At 39.1% G+C, this 18930-nt stretch overlaps 1 protein-coding gene across 23 annotated transcripts in view; it reads right to left on the reverse strand.

The window, feature by feature from the left end:
- The window catches only part of camk2g1 (calcium/calmodulin-dependent protein kinase (CaM kinase) II gamma 1), a 95220-nt gene extending 86700 nt beyond the window's left edge, over positions 1 to 8520 (reverse strand). For 8 of the 23 annotated variants that reach the window (XM_084433873.1, XM_084433893.1, XM_084433889.1 and 5 more), the window contains exons 1-2: positions 8314 to 8512; positions 6765 to 6859 (exon numbers count right to left, since the gene is read on the reverse strand). In XM_084433873.1, coding sequence (XP_084289999.1) covers positions 6765 to 6859; positions 8314 to 8378 — 160 coding nt within the window. In that variant the 5' untranslated portion in view covers positions 8379 to 8512. Of the gene's footprint in view, positions 1 to 6764; positions 6860 to 8313 lie in introns of all 23 variants that reach the window. The other 15 variants (XM_084433874.1, XM_084433877.1, XM_084433884.1 and 12 more) reach the window with 4 other exon arrangements.
- Positions 8521 to 18930: the final 10410 nt, after the last annotated feature.

Raw genomic sequence — 18930 nt, forward strand, 5'->3', positions numbered from 1 at the left:
TTTTCTTTAACCCTTTCACGTGTAAGTTTAAAATATTAGTATATTTTATTTCGCTTTTCCTTTTTTATTCAAAATATTCACAAACTTGCTTACCATGTCATCAACTAGCCTATCTGATATTCCGATTTTCAAATATGTGTGAGTGAGTGTGTTTGGTCGTTTAAAACTAGAGCTGGGCGATTTTTTCCCCTAAAAAAAATCTGTGATTTTTTAAATAAAAAACTCGATTTACGATTCGATTCGATTCCCCCCTGTTAAAAAAATCAAACATGCTAGTCTTTATGTCGTTAAGCATCGAGGGCTGCGCTGCAGGGAGCGTGCTACGGAAACCCTGAAGGAAGATTTGGCGAATGCAAAATGTATGTATTGTACACATGGTTAATATGAAACCATATAATATATATAACCATCTAATTATGGGAGAAAAAAAATCTAAAAATCGATTTTTAAATCAAATCGTTTTTTTTCCCAGCCCTAAAACCCTTTTTAAATAATCTTGATCTATAACATGAGATGGGCGCCGCAATGTTGTCCTATTTACAGCACGTGAATTCGTCAGTTTCTCCCGAAATAAATGCAAGAAAGTGGCCGGTGAACTGAGAAGAATATTTTATAGTTATAACTTTTTTTAACTATATTTTAAACTTTATAGTTACTTCCACTATGTTTGTCTGATATGAATAACACATGTCGGCAAATTATATTTGAATAGATTGTTATTGCTGCTTCCACAGACATCAGTGTGTATTTTACAAACTCCAAATGTATTGTTTTACTCGTGCTTATGTGTATTTAAATATCTGAAACCTAAAATAAACATTATGAGGTTGAAAACACTGCTTATTAGTTGTGATATATGACAGCGCTGGACGCGCGAAAGCACAGTTTGAATCTGGCAGTTATGCGACGTCACTGAACATTCTAAATGTGGCGCCGTACTCTCAGGGGCACAGAAATAAAAATCCCATATATGAGACTGTACCGCTCAAAAGGTTAATCATGCGGCGCCCGAGTGCATTTGACCGGCATAAAATCGGCATATGTCAGACTGACCGGCCGGTCGCCGGTCATGGCCGTTCACGTGAAAATCGGCCAATTCCGGTCACCAGCCGATCAATTGGTGCATCTCTAAAAACGATACAAAAAAATATTTTTTTTAAACTACTGAAAAAACAACAACGTATATCTTTAACTACATAGAATACATCATATAATCAACTAGCGAGTAACTACACTGAGTCTCACAATTAGCTGTAAGATGTATGTCTGATTCACTAAAAAGAACCGAATGTTTCATTCGATTTTTTAAATTCACATGTTATGATGAATAAGAAATGGTTATTGGATCTCAATCCTATACACACTACAATGATAGTGAATGCACAAAATTGCTGAAATAAACATTTATTTCACATTTAAACATGGTTTGTTATCCATTTAGAAGGCCGTCAGTAGATTTTAAAAAAGAGAAAATCTCAAAAAAACTTGAGATTTAGATTCGCTGAACCAAAGTACTGAAGACAAAGAAGCTTTATCTGCAATGTACATGTGCTACTTCAAGCTTCATTTGTGTTTTGCCCAACATTCTCGTCTAGGGGAACTAGCGGCATGGCAAAAATGTGAACAGGGCAGCTGGAAATGACTACGCCAATGATGAAGCGCTAGGGAGAGAGCAGTCGAGAAGATGCATGCAGGATAAGTGACAGTGATCTTAATGACCCACGACATGAAAATGCGTTATAACGCTTCTAGTCAGATCAGTCAGAGGGAGAGTATGATGTTGGAGGGCAGGCAAAGCAATTCACATAGTAGAGGACAAGTCTTCAGACAGGACTATTTGATCATTTTACTGCAGGGGTCACACCCTTTTAAGCCATTTCAAAGGAATAATGCATGTGTACACAAAACATATATGCATAGTGGGTGTGCGTTTGTGTGTGCAAACACTAGGACAGGAATCATTTGGCCCTTTCGACAACTGAACTGTGACATTTTGATCCAGGGTATCACAACAAAATTCGGAGGTAATTCAGACTCCATGTCGGTTTTTGTCAAGCAAAACAAGCAACTAGTCATTGGGCTCAAGTCAGCCTTAGGGAGGTTAAGTCCTCTCAATAGCAGCTTAAACTGAATCCACTGGATCCGAGGAGCTGATTGAATCTCCTGTGCCGCTTTCGTAACCGTTTAAGGTTAAGTTTAAACAACATATGTCTGCAAAGACAGAAATTATGACCACATGGTGGACAAAAAAAACAAGCACAATGTAAGAAATGGTTATGGCAACCCGCCTCTGGTCTGAGCCCATGAAATACAATTAAATAAGTGGATTAACCTCAATACAAAAGCAATCCCCCTTGCAAGGTAAGAGAGAAGAGGTCAGATATATGCCAAACCGTCATTCATATAAATAATGTAAACTACTTTTTTATAGAAATGAATAATCAGCAAAGAGGCATTGAACTGATAACACGATAGTAATGACATTTATAATGTTAAAAGAGATTTTGGTTTTAAATAAATGGCTGTTCTTTTAAAATGTTATCATGGTTTCCACAAAACTATTAAGCAGTACAACCACTTTCAACATTGATGATAATATGTAATGTTTCTTGAGCAAATCAGCATATTAGAATGATTTGTGAAGGATCGTGTGACACTGAAGACAGGAGTAATGATGCTTGTTATTTTGCTTGAAATAAGTTATTTTCAATCGTAATATTTCACAAAAATGTTTTTTTTTTTGTTTTTTTTTATCAAATAAATACAGCCTTGGTGAACAAAAGAGACTTCTTTCAAAAACAATCTTACTGACCCAAAGCTTTTGAACTTTTGTATTTTTTATCTTAATATACAAAATTTTCATTTTGACTATTTTTTCCCAAGAGTTATTATTAATTATTATATAATACATTACAAAACCAGATACCACAGCCAAGCAGAAAAAAAAAAATCCTACATTTTTTACCAATTCTCAAATGAACGGAGTGAGGGGGGTACACGTGTCTATCAGACCTCTGTTGCCATTTCTATAGCAATTCAACCTTCGTGTTTCCGAATAAGCTAAGCTGCAAGCATTACGCACACAGCTGCTGTCATTACAGCATACATTTCCTTGGCTCGTAAAACCCTCCCCCACCCGCTAATAAGGTCGTCATATGACCTGGCCAGAGCGCTAATCGCACAAATATTAATTTAGGCAAATAAGAGAGGGATTCCTGCATATGGCACGGGGTCTCTGTGTGTCAAGGTCACTATAAACGAATGAACCAAAACAACCCCAGTTTTTGAAAAGCTGTCAGGTTGTTTCACGTATCTGGACAGTAGGTGTGCGGAGTGAGACTCGTCTACTCTAAGCCCCTGTCAGGCTGACGTGTTGCTTCTCTGCAGACGTGTGGTGCGCGTCAGGGCACCAGGCAGTAAGGGATTATGAGAGATTTTTGTCCCTTCTCATTCGTTCTCATCCTCAACTCAGACCATCAACACAAGTCTTGAGGCTCCTCGTTTGAGGCAACCAATCAAATACACCCCAAGCAAAGCGGTTGCCTAGCTACTGCAACAAGCTCTTGGTCAAAACAGCCAATGAGTGAAGCGTTACAGCAACACAACTTTAATACATCTTTTAGGAGAGTACAAAAAGGTTCATTTTTGGAAAAACACTAGGAGTTAAATGATTTTCATGATGTTTAGTTCTGTTGGCGTTTTTTTTAAAAGTCTGCATTCTCTTATTTCCTTCAGTGTCACAGTAAACTAAATGATGCATAATGCTGTAGTTGTGAGCTAACAGTTTGAATTAGAGGGATAGACTGGGTGCCAGTAAATAAATAACACTGCTTTGCAGATCGTTTCGTCCAAACCGTTGAATGCAACAACAAACATACAAGCAGAGTTGTCCGATTCTATACTGACTCTTGGTTCTTTTTTCAAAGAACAAGTCAATTACAGATAAACTCTTAGGCTAAAACAGTACACAATACATATTGTTTCAAAGCAGCTTTACAAAAACATGCACGTCTACATTACAATTTAGAGTGATCTGTTAGCACCAATACCATCGTCTCTCTTTCGTGTCGCCATGTTTGAAAGCTGTGTGCGGAAGAGCTTCTGTTGGTCAATATCCGTCATGGAGGGCCGGGAAAAACATTAAGCATGCTTGTCTTTCTGTCGTGACATCGTGAAGCGTCACAAACACTGTGTCTGTTGTCGTCCACTGTGAAACACTGGATAAAACAATTGATAAAACTATTGATTCTAGTATCCTGACGGCCACTGTCGTTTACGAATCACCACGACAAGCAGATCGTGTGAAAATCGGGCTGATATCGTGTAGTCTGAAGATTTTTAATGCTTGTGAAAAAAGTCTCTTATGCTCACTAAGGCAGCATTTAATTGATCCAAAATACAGTAAAAAAACACTAATACTGTAAAATATACACAATATTTCACAAAATATACATTTCAAAACCAGTATTGTATACTTGGATTTTTTGTCTATAAATGTATAACAACAAATGAAGTAAATGCTTTAAAGGATCAATTACTTAGCCGGCACTTCCTCAAAAGTGAAAGGAATAATTAATGGAATCGCTAAGGAACAAACATCATTAAGTGTATTCTGAATCAATGCATTCAATTGAATCATTAGATTCTCATCCCTTCAAATTGGACTAGAACTAAAATGCACACACATCAGCGAAAGTTGAGGGAACATTAAACCGATCATCCATCTCAAATGAGACATGGATGAATTGAATATAGAGTTGCACCACGATGACAAGAACCACACCTTTCCCTGGGCATCCTCCAGAATCTCCATATTAGCCGTTAAAGGGATTCCGTCACGCCCCTCTTCCTCTGCTACCCGGACGGCTGAAGCACGGTCCAGTCTTAATTGGCCGGGCTGCTGGAGACAAGCACTCAACAAAGAAAATGGCTGTGCCATAAACAAGACCCTCACTGTCCATGCTCTCCTCCACTTAAATTCACATTAGCTCCATGGAAAACTGCAAATCAGCAAATCGAGGAAGGCGGAAAGACGTACTGCACAAGACACTTCACTTACTAACCTTCCGCCGTTATGACAAACAAGCTTCTCCAACCTGCTGAGGCAGGTACAATTAGATTTAATGCAGCAGACCAAAACTCAACCGGCTAAAGCAGAAAAATACTTATTTCATTACGAAATTCAAATCACTGAACATGTTGATTGATCGTCAATGGCTCATAACAGCTTCACCCTGGCTCTAACACAGTCATTATTTTACTCACCAATAAAAAAGTTTACTATCAGCTGAATTGACTCAGAATCTTTCTTGTGTATGACTCAGCTTATTGGCCTTTCTGACATTCCCATAATACCACACGTTTTCCCGTTTATCAGGGCAGCAACTGAACATTCAAATGAGAGAAACGAACACATGCCAATGAATGCATCCTATAGTAACCACCACGGGCCTTGAAACACACCTTACATCTTTCTGTTCCTGGACAAATCCATTCTTCAACTGAAATTACAAAAAAATCCCCTTTTAAGCGCCATCTCTCTTTTTTTCCCCCTCTCTAATCAAAAGCAGCTTTCGTCTTCAGGAGCTGCACAACAAAGCATGTAAGTTCTGTGACACCACATGGTACTGATAAACACATGCTTGCACAAAAAGGTTCACAAAGTTATTGCAAAACTGCAGGTGGGACCATTTGCCAGATTTGTGCTGCAGGGCACAGCACGTATTCTCATGCGTCTCTTCAAGTTCTGAGAAAAACAGGGCTGGACAGAGGCAAACTCTTCTGCGTGCTTTTCCTCTACAGAAACATGAACACACTGGGCTCTATCTGAAGGACTGCGACCATTCCAGCAGGCCGGGGTTCAACACACAGCCACTGAGTTCAGTTTTCTTTTCTATTTTGACTATTTCCTATTGAAACAGGAAGTTAGGATAGGACATGCATACCAATGGGCTTGTCCTTTTTTTGAATAGCCAACAGCCTTTAGTTGACGTCACAGCCATGAATTCTGATTTACTGCTTGTTTTTTCAACAGTGTTAACTAAAACAATTTTTTGCCATTTGAAATAAAGCTGAAATACATTCAAATATAAATATTACATGAAAAACCTAAACTTAAAACTAAACTGAAAATTAAAAATGTTGCCCTTGGTGACTCGACGATGAATTTTGAGTAAAATAAAAACGTTGTATATATTATATATATATATATATATATATACTCAAAATTCACTAAAACACTTGTATCCGGTCCACTGACAAGGTTGTCAGTAGATTTTGGAACTGACAATTGGTGAAATAACTACTTATGTTAACCAACTAATCAATGTAATAATCTAAAAATTCAATTTTAATCAGCCTTAACACTATATTTGTCTAGTGCTGGTCAGAAGACAGTGGAATTAGGGGGAGGAGATGTTCTCATTCTACAAAGCATTTCACTGGACAACAATTTTTTGGGATACGCCTGTGAATGCAGGATGATTCATCAATATTTCTGGTCCGTTTTCCCAGATGACTTAAATAAGTGTATCTGCAATAAAGTTAATTACCGTATGTCAACTTTTACGAGTGCGCAACCAAAAAGACGCCCTCAAATATACAGACGTAGAATAAAAGCCACAAAACTCCCACTTTGATCTGAACAACTTCAGAGGACGATGTCTTTTCTCTTCCCTTCAGTGAACGCAGAGCGAAATAAAACACAAAGCACCTTTATCCCATTGTACTGTACACACTGGAAGAGTGCTGAATCGAAAGCTTACCTCTTGCTGACAGTTTCTTTGTGTTAATTATTTTAGCAGCATATTCCTGGCCAGTGGATTTTTTCACACATCTCCGCACCACGGAGAAGGCACCCCTGCAAATACACAGAAGAACACAAGAGTTTGATTTCCCTTGAAAGTAAAAGACGCACCTGACTCTTGCAAACAAGGAAGAGCTGTCAGTCACAGATGACGTAACAGCAGTTCCATTATAATTTATTGATGAGAAGTCTGATACTTCGTTTTAAAGAACCGGTTTAAGCATAGATCCAGACCCGGCGTAGCATATTTTATGCTTTATGTGAATCATATTGCTGTTTATTAAAGGGATAGTTTACTCGCTCTCAAGTTGTTCCAAACCTGAATAAATGTCTTTGTTCTGCTGAACACAAAGGAAGATATTTTGAAGGATGTTTGTAACCAAACAGTTTGAGGGTGAGTAAATGATGACAGAATTTTCATTTTGGGGTGAACAATTCCTGTTATAAATAAAGGTTTTTATTGTAATGTGTAATCTAAATATGATTTACATTTACATTAAATTATGTTAAAAATCATTATAGTGACTCGAGTGCCGCTCGGACCGGTTCAGTCTGATTAGTGAACGAGTCATTCAGACCAATTTTGTGAACCGGTTCGACCGATTCATTGAAAAGATTCGAGACGAGTCATTCGGTCATAGCGAGACGTCAAAACATTTAAGTATGAAAAAAAGAAGTATGAATTAGCAAATTGGCTCATGTATGGAAAAAAAATGACTTAACATAACACTATCTAGTAGCCTACTACAATTATGACATTTGCCTCTAGAAAAACGGGCGGCGTGAAGAGCACCTCGCATCTGCATGTTAGAAGGCTGTAATGCTCTTTCCAAAAGTGAGATTGAATTCTCAGAAAGGCGTCACTGCTCATTTATTGATTTTATAATCCCTCTTTATCGCTCCTCTCCTAAGATATTTAAGTGTGATTAACTGTGTGTGCGACACATTCAATATTTTATTGTAATATCAAGTATACAGCTACATATTCTTTAGTGCACTACATAGTGCACTGCTCTGCAATCATTTTAAGCAGCCGCAGAAGAAAATTATTAAACCTCTGGTTACAAGCATAAAACAATCCACAATGTTAATGCCATGAAAAGTGGCAGCCAAATACCCAAAGTGACGAGGAAACCTTCCTGCCCATCAGCAAGCCCTTAAAATAAAACAAGGCGTGAACACAAAACACAGTGCATGCTATATTCAACATTCTACGCTTACATATACATTACTCAAAACCACTACAGCCCTTCAAACCTGACATTTAAAACGCCTAAAGCTTAGATCCGCACAGGGGGCTTGATCGGATCAAGTCCAGAACCGAGGGCTGTAGCGTAGTGCTGTCTTGATCCGATCAAGCCCCCTGTGCGTGGCTTTCGGAGAGGTTTACGAGTCTCTTAGCAAGTCGTTTCCCCTGCTGTCAACATCCAAATAAAAGAATGGAACGAAACAAACAAGAGTAACTTGCGCCGATGACGTCACACTGCTACAATGTTGCGCGCACTTACTTTCCCAGCTCTTCGTAAAGCTGATACTCGTCCGTAAACCTGGTCGAGGTTACGATTGTAGCCATGATGTGTGTGCGTGTGGGGAGGGGGGTCGATGCCTCTGCTGCTGCGGTTCAGGTTTCGGGAGGAGAATCTCATGTGTTCCAGAGAGAGAAAGAAGGGAGATACAGACGACGGAAAGAGCGGAGAGGAGGGGCTGATGGTGGTGGGGGTGGAGAGAACATAACGCGAGACAACGCGAGACTTCCATGCAATCAGCAAAGTCACTGGTAGGGTGACAGACAGTCAGGTCCTTTTCGTTTATATATATGGCAAGAAAGAGTCATTTTTAGTCATAATATACAACGAAAACATTTCATTGAATAAATTGTGTAGATAGTACAATAAAAAGGTGCCACAGAGTATAATAAAACAACATTGGTTATTCATCCGTTCAAATGTCCCTCCTCCCCTCTCTCTCTCTCTCTGAGGTTTTTCAAGTTATGTACTTTGTGTTAATATTTTTATGAATAGTCCGCAAACGTTTTACTAGTATGTACTACTAGTATATCTAGGATAACATACATTAAAATAAACAAAGGTTAGTGGGTAACTGGCATGTCCATAAACTGTTTTTGTTCAACATTAACTTATGCATAAGAATTTGTAGCTGGTGACAATTTATTTAAAAAGTTTCATTATTTTAATAAACCTTTTGCCTTCACTAAGTGGTCCTTTTGCCACATTCAGTTGTCTCTTAATGAATATGAAGTATGTAAACAGCATGTTTAGTAATTATAGAATAATCAGAAAGATTTTGTGCAAAATAGTTTTAGATGAATAATAGTATGTCAGACCACAGGATACTGATTAAGCAGCTTGAATTATATTTTACAAATTTCATTTTACAAACAATTATTCGTCTCCAGATTTCATTGCTTTTGCTGCCATTCAGATATCGGAGTACGTTACTTCATCGCCTGGCCATAAAGCTCCTATAAATCCCATTGCACTTTCAAAAAGATTTTGCTTGTTAGGTTATCTCACCTTGTAAGTGCTTCTGTTCCTTCACTCAAGGGACAGTGTGCTCTCTCACTCTCGTGCCAGAGTGCAAAGATGAACTCCATTTAAAGCGTCAGGCATAGAGTTTCATCATAAAAACAAATGAGAGAGGACATCTATAGTTTATAAGTTTGTTCTGGCTGCCGAAGATCCGTTCTTATGAATGATTCCCACAATGATGAAGTCACTATAGATCATTGAGCCCATGTCATGATTAGCATTATAGTAGTTTATTTAGTTACAGCCTACTAAATGAAGCTTATTTTACAAAAACTGTTCAAAAACAGTTTGGGCGTCTATTGTTGATGTTCCTTAGCTCACAATTATTGGCCTGTGTAATCACTAAATACAAACCATTCATAATTGATGCCTGGTTTTACTGGTCATCTGAAATATTCAGCACTTTCATCCATTAGACCCTCATAAACATAAATCCGTTCTGGTCCATGAAAATTCCTCCAGTTCAAGAGGGAACAGGAATTCCAGAACTGTGGTTAGGATTTAATTTCTATATATTTTAAATTAACAATTCATTCTGACAGCAATGCTTTCATAAATTTGACTTTAAATCAAATACACAAAAATGCATTTTGTTTCAAAACTGAACTGAACTGTAAGTGGTCCATCTCTTCCACCTTATAGTGCTTGAAACCTGCTTGCCTTATCAGAATATATGCATAACTGCACAGATATCACATGCAGAAAATATCCAACCAATGGAATTACAAGCTTGACCTGAACATGCAAAACATGCAAATCATTTGATTATTCAATATCATAACACATTTGTAAAATATGCACATGACATCACTCAGCCAATGATATCAGAGGCAGAACTCAACATCAAATCAAATGAATGAACACATGCAAATTAGATCAAGACCTCCTTCCAAAGCAATGTGGGTATTATGCCGTTTTATAAGATGATTTATTAAGGAAATCCCCAAACTCTGCATTCATTACCACAACAGTGTTTGCAGTTCTGGTGTTGGTCTGAAACCACAGCATGCAGACCGTTGACTTTCTGCAAAGGCTCTATGGCAGCCAAATGAAACTCCGGACATTGCTACTCATGCTGCAAGACATAACACTCTGGATGGAGGCACATAAATTAGTCATCAGTCAATAGAGATCAATGAGCTTATTTTCACCAGGCTGAAATTAGGAGCACAGAGTTTAGCTCTTGTCCGTGCAATGGAGAGAGGTCTACTCTAAACACATGGGCACACAGAGGAAAAGCACATTCTAATCGCTCCATATTGAAATCATAAACTGCAAAGGATAAATAGTGTGCAACCCATTGAATGGGTTGAATGATTTACTTGTGACGACATATTTATAGCCTCAATTTATAAAATCAGGCATGTCTATGAATGCTAAAAAAAAAACTTAATTCATGGGTTTTGCTGTATTTTATTTATTATATTATACATTTTAAACAGGAATTGAATAAGTTTAGGTAGGCTATATTTATTTTTCAATTGAAAAAAAATATTTACTTTCATTGTTTATTTTTGAATTATAAAAACATTTTAATCTCAAAGTCGGAGACTTTTTTATATGTATATCGTATCATGACAAAATGAATAAGAAACATTTAAGATTTCTGAAATGTATTAAAAAATTTCAAGTTGATTGTTATATTGATATACTTTATTTAATTAAATGTCAAATTTAATTAAAATGTAATTAAATAATCGATTTGTTTTCATTTGAAATTTTTTTTTTATTTAATTTTTATTTATTTATAAAAGTCAGAAACCACTTCATAATTTTTATTTGGCACTTCAAACTTCTTGAAATCCTGAATCCCTTCATTTTTGCTGTATTTTATTTATTATATTTAACTACATTTTAAACATGAATTAAATAAACAATTTATTATTAACAATTTATACTAACAATTTAACAATTAACAATTTTATTTACTTTTTTTTTTTTTTTTTTATAATTATTAAGGGCGTACCCTTAATTTTATGTCAGAATGCTTCTTTAAATCTTCATGATACTCCAGTTCCAATGTGGTCTAAGATGAAAAATATACAATTGAGAATGCACAGTCCATCACTACACTACATCTTCACATATACCTGAATGAAGATCATTTGGATCATTTTAAAGACCAGTCACTCAGGCCTAAATATTTTAACACTGCATCAGTTAGTGTTGCAAACATGTTGGCACATGTTGTGTCTGAAGTTAAATGTCAAGGATACTTGGTATGTGACTTCTACATGTTTTCAGTGAGAGTGCAGAGTGAGTGAGAGAGAAACAGAGTGTAAAAGAGATTGAAAGTGACAGTAAGAGAGAAAGAGATGTTAACAGGTGGAAACAACAGGAGAATGAGCTTTTCTCAGCTGTTAATGTCACTGGCTCTAATTTTCTGACTTGTCATTGGTGAAGAAGCTGGAGTCTCCACATGGCCCCTGTGGAATCACTGTCACTTCTTGCACCTACTGTACGCTCACAAGTGCAGTACATTATCACATTTAACATGGAGTGCTGTCCATTATCATATGCTCAGTGTATCAACTGTTGTTATGGTTGTTACTGATCTTGTATCAGTCACTATCGACTACACATATATGTATATATATACAAGATGCAAATACAAGAAATTTTATTCGACTGGAAGTCACAAAAGGCAAGATTAGATTAGATTAGATTAGATTCAACTTTATTGTCATTACACAAGTACAGGTACAAGGCAACGAAATGCAGTTTAGGTCTAACCAGAAGTGCAATAGCAGCAAGTGCAGGATATACAGTGGTTCATAAGTGCAGAACATGGATATGTACTGAATAAATATAGAGTTGAATACTATTATAAACAAAAATTTACAGATAGATTGTCCTATGAATATAATATACAGATAACTCTTACTGTGAACAGAATTTACAGCTAGAAATGTACTGAATATAATAATATACAGATGGCTATTACTATAAACAGAATGTTTACAGATAGATATGTACTGAATATAATATACAGATGGCTGTTACTATAAACATAATTTTACAGATAGATATGTACTATGAATATATATACAGATGGCTGTTACTATAAACAGAATGTGAGCATAATATACAGATGGATATTACTATAAACAGAATTTTACAAATAGATATATGTATAAGTTAGGCTAATGAGCAGTATAACAATGGATTTAAAGTAGTGCAAATAAAGTTTGGACAGAAGCTATCCGAGTGAGTGCAGTGGAAAGTAATTGCATATTACAGTTAAGGTACGATATTGCAATGTATATATAACAGTCGGTACTGTAAATAAACAGTCGGCAGTGCAAATGAGCATATTCCAGTCAAGGTAGTAGTGCAAGATGCATATGTAAACAGTTGTTACTGTAATAACAGTCAGCAGTGCAAATGAACATTATAGTATTGCAAATAACAAAATGGAGGCAGGTGTGAGGAGGGAGAGGAGAGTCAATCAGTATATAAGGGGAGTGGGATCAATGAGGGTTAGAGTTTAATAAAGAGACAGCTCTGGGGAAAAAACTGTTCTTTAGTCTGCTGGTCCTGGTCCGGAGGCACCTGAAACGCCTGCCGGAAGGCAGGAGAGAAAACAGTCTGTGGGCTGGGTGAGAGGAGTCCTTAAGGATGCTGCGAGCTCGATGCAGACAGCGTTTCCTCTGGATGTGCTCGATGGCAGGTAGTGGAGTCCCAGTGATGCGCTGGGCGGTTTTCACCACCCGCTGCAGTGCCTTGCGCTCTGCAACAGAACAGCTCCCATACCACACTGTAGCACAGTTGGTCAGGATGCTTTCTATTGCACAGCGATAGAAGTTCACCAGGATAGTGGAGGAAAGCTGATTCTTCCTCAGTGTCCTCAGGAAGAAGAGGCGCTGGTGAGCCTTCTTGACCAGGCTGGAGGTGTTGGTTGTCCAGGTCATGTCCGCCGAGATGTGGGTCCCCAGGAACTTGAAACTGGAGACACGCTCAACAGCCATTCCATTGATGTAGATGGTGTCGTGTGTGCCTCTTGACACTTTCCTGAAGTCCACGATGAGCTCCTTCGTTTTGGTGGTGTTGAGGAGCTGGTTATTTTCGGTGCACCATGTGGCCAGGTGCTTGATCTCCTCCCTATAGGCAGTCTCATCGTTGTTGCTGATGAGACCAATCACCGTAGTGTCGTCCGCAAACTTGACGATGGAATTAGATCCGTACACAGGCTTGCAGTCGGAGGTGAAGAGGGAGTAGAGGAACGGGCTTAGCACACAGCCCTGTGGTACACCAGTGTTGAGTGTGATGGATGTGGAGCAGTTGGAGCCTGATCGAACATTCTGGGGTCTGTTGGTCAAGAAGTCCAAAATCCAGTTGCACATGGAGGTGTTGAAGCCCAGGTCTCCTAGTTTGGCTATTAACTTAGTTGGGATGACAGTGTTGAATGCTGAGCTGAAGTCAACAAACAGCATGCGTGCATAAGTGTTCTTATTGTCCAGATGTGTGAGCACAGAGTGCAGTGCCATGGAGACTGCATCCTCTGTGCTCCTATTGCTACGGTAGGCAAACTGGTGTGAGTCCAATGTGGATGGTAGAGAGTCTTTTAGGTGTGCCAGGACCAGCCGCTCAAAGCACTTCATTACGATGGGTGTGAGTGCTACAGGGCGGTAGTCATTAAGGCACTTCGGGCTGGAGTGTTTTGGCACTGGCACAATGGAAGTGCATTTAAAGCATGTTGGTACAGTTGCTTGGGCAAGAGACAGGTTGAAAATGTCTGTAAAAACCCCAGCGAGCTGCTCCGCACATGCCCTGAGTACGCGTCCAGGGATGTTGTCTGGTCCAGCAGCCTTGTGCGCGCTGATCCTGCTCAGTGCATTGCAGACATCTGTGGAGGAGAGTGTGATCGGTGGGTGGTCAGCTGAGGATTTGAGCTTGGTGGCAGTTTCTCTGTTGTCTCTTTCAAAGCGAGCATAAAAGTCATTTAGCTCGTTCAGGAAGTTGACATCAGTGGCTGCGGGGGTGGAGTGAGAGGGTTTGTAGTCACTGATGGCCTGAATGCCCTGCCACATGCGCCGAGGGTCAGCGTTGGAAAAGTGTCCCTCTATCTTAAGCTTGTAGCAGTGCTTGGCCTCTTTGATGCCCCTTTTCAGATTTGCTCTGGATGTGCTATAGGCTTGTGCATCTCCTGATCTGAAGGCAGTATTGCGTGTCTTCAATAGGAGTCGCACTTCCCTGTTCATCCATGGCTTCTGATTTGGGTATGTGGTGATCTGCTTCTGGGTTGTAACACTGTCAATGGTGGTATTAATATAATCCAGTACAGAGGAGGTGTAGCAGTCAATGTCCGTGTGAGAGCCACTGGTGGCTTGAGAAGCAAACATACTCCAGTCTGTGTGTAGAAACCTTTCCTGGAGTGAGAAATCTGCCCCCGCAGGCCACACCTTGATGGTCTTCACTGATGGCTTCACGCGATTGATCAGAGGTGCATATTTGGGGGTGAGGAACAAAGAAAGGTGATCTGACTGTCCCAAGTGGGGGAGGGGTGTCGCGACGTAAGCTTCAGCCATGTTTGTGTAAACATGGTCTAAGGTTTTGTTTCCTCTGGTGTGACAGGAAACATGCTGGTGAAATTTCGGTAGCACTGACTTTAAGTTTGAATGATTAAAATCACCCGCAACAATAAACGCAGCTTCCGGGTGAACGGTCTGTTGTTTACTGATGGCTGCGTGAAGTTCTTTCATAGCAAACTTGGCATCAGCATCCGGGGGAATATAGGCTGCAGTTATAATAGTGGAAGTGAACTCCCGCGGTAGATAAAACGGTCTACATTTAACCATGAGAAACTCAAGGTTAGCTGAACAATGTCTCCCAACAATAGCAGAGTTTGTGCACCAAGCTTTGTTAATGTAAATGCACAATCCACCACCTCTGGTCTTACCGGAGCCATGTAATGTTCTATCCGCCCGGAATGTATGGCGTCCCGCTAGCTCAATAGCGTTGTCCGGTATTCCGCTGTTTAACCATGTTTCCGTGAAAATTAGAACATTACAGTTCAAAAGTCTCTTGCTGTATGTGATGTTGAGTCGAATCTCCTCCATTTTGTTCAACAGCGACCGTACATTGGCAAGGAAAATGCTGGGTAAAGAGAGCCGGTGTGGTGTTAGCTTTAGCTTAGCTCTTAGTCCTCCGCGCTTCCCCCGCCTTTGTTTACGATCTCGCCGGCGCCTGCGAGCACTTCCGCCCGGCCGGGCAGAGTGCATAGCCTCGGGTGATCTGGCGATCTCAGGAAGGAGTCGAAGGTTGTCCATAAAACTGTCGGAAATTCGCAAACCAATATCCAAAAGCTCACCTTGGGTGTACGATGTTAAGGCACAACTGTTCTGGACGAACAGACCCGAAATGAGCAAGAAAAATACTGCTAAATTACAGAATCTGGAGAGACCGCGAGCCTCGCGATGTACTCGCGCCGCCATCTTGGATCTTACTAAACAATGCATGTGCATTTTAAAATGTTTGAACTATTTTAGGGGTGTTTTAGTAATTGGTCGAATGTTTTGATGACTAACCGAGTAATCTGATAATACAATTTTTTTGTGGTAATAAAAATAGACATAAGTGAACAATTGTCAGCTTCAGTTGCAAATAAATACGAGAATGGATCTATTTGCAGCATTTTAGATTTTATTGACAAAACCTCCAAAACAGAATACTCAGAACAATAAAAACCAGGAACAGAACAACCGTGATGACCCGATGAGAACAAACAATGAACTGAAAACACAGAGCTTAAATACAAACAAACCAATCAGTGAAATGAATGACAGGTGCACATGATAATCAAATCAATGAAAAATCATAGAAACTAACTGAAACACAAACTGAACTAAAACCCACCAAAAACAGGTAACCCATTACATATCCCCCTCATCAAGAAGGTGCATCCTTGCACTTAACATCACTAAAAATAAAGAGTCCAACAGAGGAGAGCAGGAGGGGGCTTAGGTTGAGCCAGGAACCATGGAACCAGGGCCGAGCAGCCATGAAGAACCAGGGAGGAGACAATGGCGGCAGAAACCAGGGAGGAGCTAGAGGTAGGAGGAGCCAGGGCGGAGCCTTGACAGGTGGAACCAGGAGCCAAAGAGCCGATGAGACCGGGCGACACTGAAGGTCCTGGAGACCAAGGCGAAGCCATGGGGACGAGCGGCCAAGGTGAAGCCGTGGGACCCGAGGACTGAGGTGGAGCCGGAGGGAAGAAGGAGCCCGACGAAGCCAAAGAGGTGGAGGGATGAATCAACGACGAAGGCCCATCAATCCGTGGCGAAGTTAGAGTACTGACCAACGCGGAGCCGTAGGGACGACGGTCCCAGGTGGAGCTGAGGCGGCAAGAAGCCAAGGTGGAGCTGACTGGTCGACAGACTGAGGTGAAGTGATGGGCTTGGAGGGTCTGGGCGGAGCTATAAGGGTCGACACTCCAGGGCTGAGCTGGCGAACTATCAGCCCGGGGCGGATCCACAAAACACAGATTAGGCAGCGTAGGAAGAGACTGCTCAAGAAATCTTTCTTGAGCAGCAAATCAACATATTAGAATGATTTCTGAAGGATCATGTGACACTGAAGACTGGAGTAATGATCCGGAAAATTCAGCTTTACCATCAAAGGAATAAATTGCATTTTTAAATATTTAAAAAAAGAAAACGACCATTTTAAATTGTAATAATATTTCACAGTATTACTGTTTTTACTGTACTTTTGACCAAATAAATGCAGCCGTGGTGAGCATAAGAAAAAAAAAATCTATTCGTAATTCTATTTTTATTTATTTATAGAATAAATCAAAGTATCAGACATAGGCAAAAAATTCATGCATCCTGAATTCTCTCAGTATAATTCACGTGTCACCTCCGAACAGCCCCTTCGAGGGGTTTGTGTATGGATTTGCTTGCATGAATGCATTTTATTCTCTGCTTTCATTTCTTAAGCTTTCTTTATAGTTCAGATATGCCCCAGAAGTGACTTAAAGTGACTCAATGTACTGTAAGTGGTGTTCTTTCACATTGAGCGGAGCCCTTGAGTGACAGGGGTTGTGCGTATCAGTTGAATTAAGCAAGCCGACGGCCTGTGTGTGTGTGTGGAGGGGGTGTATAAGGACAGAGCGCTACATGATAATAATGTTAGCTTAGCGTTAGTGAGCAGAGGCCTGTGGGAAGGTGTCCGGAGGTTCTCCCACAGTGTTTATGTAACAGCACACTTCAGCTTGTGTTAGCATCTTCCCCCTCAACTGACCTGCTTTACACAGCAGACCACGGAGAGACGAGGAGAGAGGTGAGATATAGGGAGCGGTGAAATGGAGACAAGAAAGATTGTGCTTTACTCTGAGCCTGAGCTCAGCAGAGATAAGACTAGCAGATATTGCTAATGTTTTGCAGAGGAACTGGATAATGGATCCCGGTCCGATGAAGTTTGTGTGTGTGGAATTCTGTTTGGAATGGAATGCTAGCATATACTGCAAACTACTGCTTTTTTATTATTCACCATAAGTCAACATAAAATAGGAATATAAAAAAAAAAATGTAAAGGAATATTGCAGAATTTATTATAAATGATTTATTCATGATTTTTTCAATTCACATGCCCTCTTAATCTTTATAAAAATAGCTTCCCTTCCCTCTTGCAGTGTCATGTCTTCTCTGTTCTCTGATGAGGTGTTTACTGGCCCGAGGGCGGGACAACCTGTCACTCACATGAGATCGACCAATAACAAACCAACCATCCAATCAATTCCAAATGGACAAAATCAAGTCCATTTTTTTACATATTTTTTTTCTTTTTTCTTGTTCGAGAAGGTGTTTCACTCATACGTCACAATAGAGAAGAAAAGACTATCACAACATCCGTTTCTTCAAATTGTATTTAAAACTGTAATGGAATATGCTAATATTCCAAACTGGTGTATACTATATTTAGTTATTCCAAAAATATAATGACCATCTAATCAAATGATGAGTCAAAGATGATAAAAAAAAATCGTTGTTGATATATACTTCTGAATCAATAATAACAAATAAATGTCTTTTTGACATTTGTGCGTAAAAAAAAAAAAAAAAATCGTACTTACACCAAACTTTTAAAAGATAGTGCATCATGGTTTCCACAAAAATATGAAGTGACACAACTATTTTCAACATTGCTGGTAATAAGAAATGTTTCTTAAGCACCTGTTCTGCATATTAGACTGATTTCTGAAGGATCATGTGACACTTAAAACTGGAGTAATGATGCTGAAAATTCAGCTTTGCCATCATAGGAATAAATTACATTTTAAAAGATTCAAATAGAAAACAGTTATTTTAAATTTTAATAATATTTCACAGTATTACTGTTTTTATTGTATTTTTTTGTCAAATAAATGCAGCCTTGGCTCAAAAACAATTCAAAAATCATAATTATATATAATTATAATAATTATATATATATATAGCCTATATATAATTATTATATTATTAAATTTTTTAAAATTTAAAATAACAATAGTTTTCTATTTGAAATAGCCTATATATATAAATACACAGTGTATAGATAGATAGATAGATTTGTTGTTTTGTTTTTTATATATAC

The sequence above is a fragment of the Rutilus rutilus genome (assembly GCF_951802725.1).
Source record: "Rutilus rutilus genome assembly, chromosome: 16".
NCBI lineage: Eukaryota > Metazoa > Chordata > Actinopteri > Cypriniformes > Leuciscidae > Rutilus > Rutilus rutilus.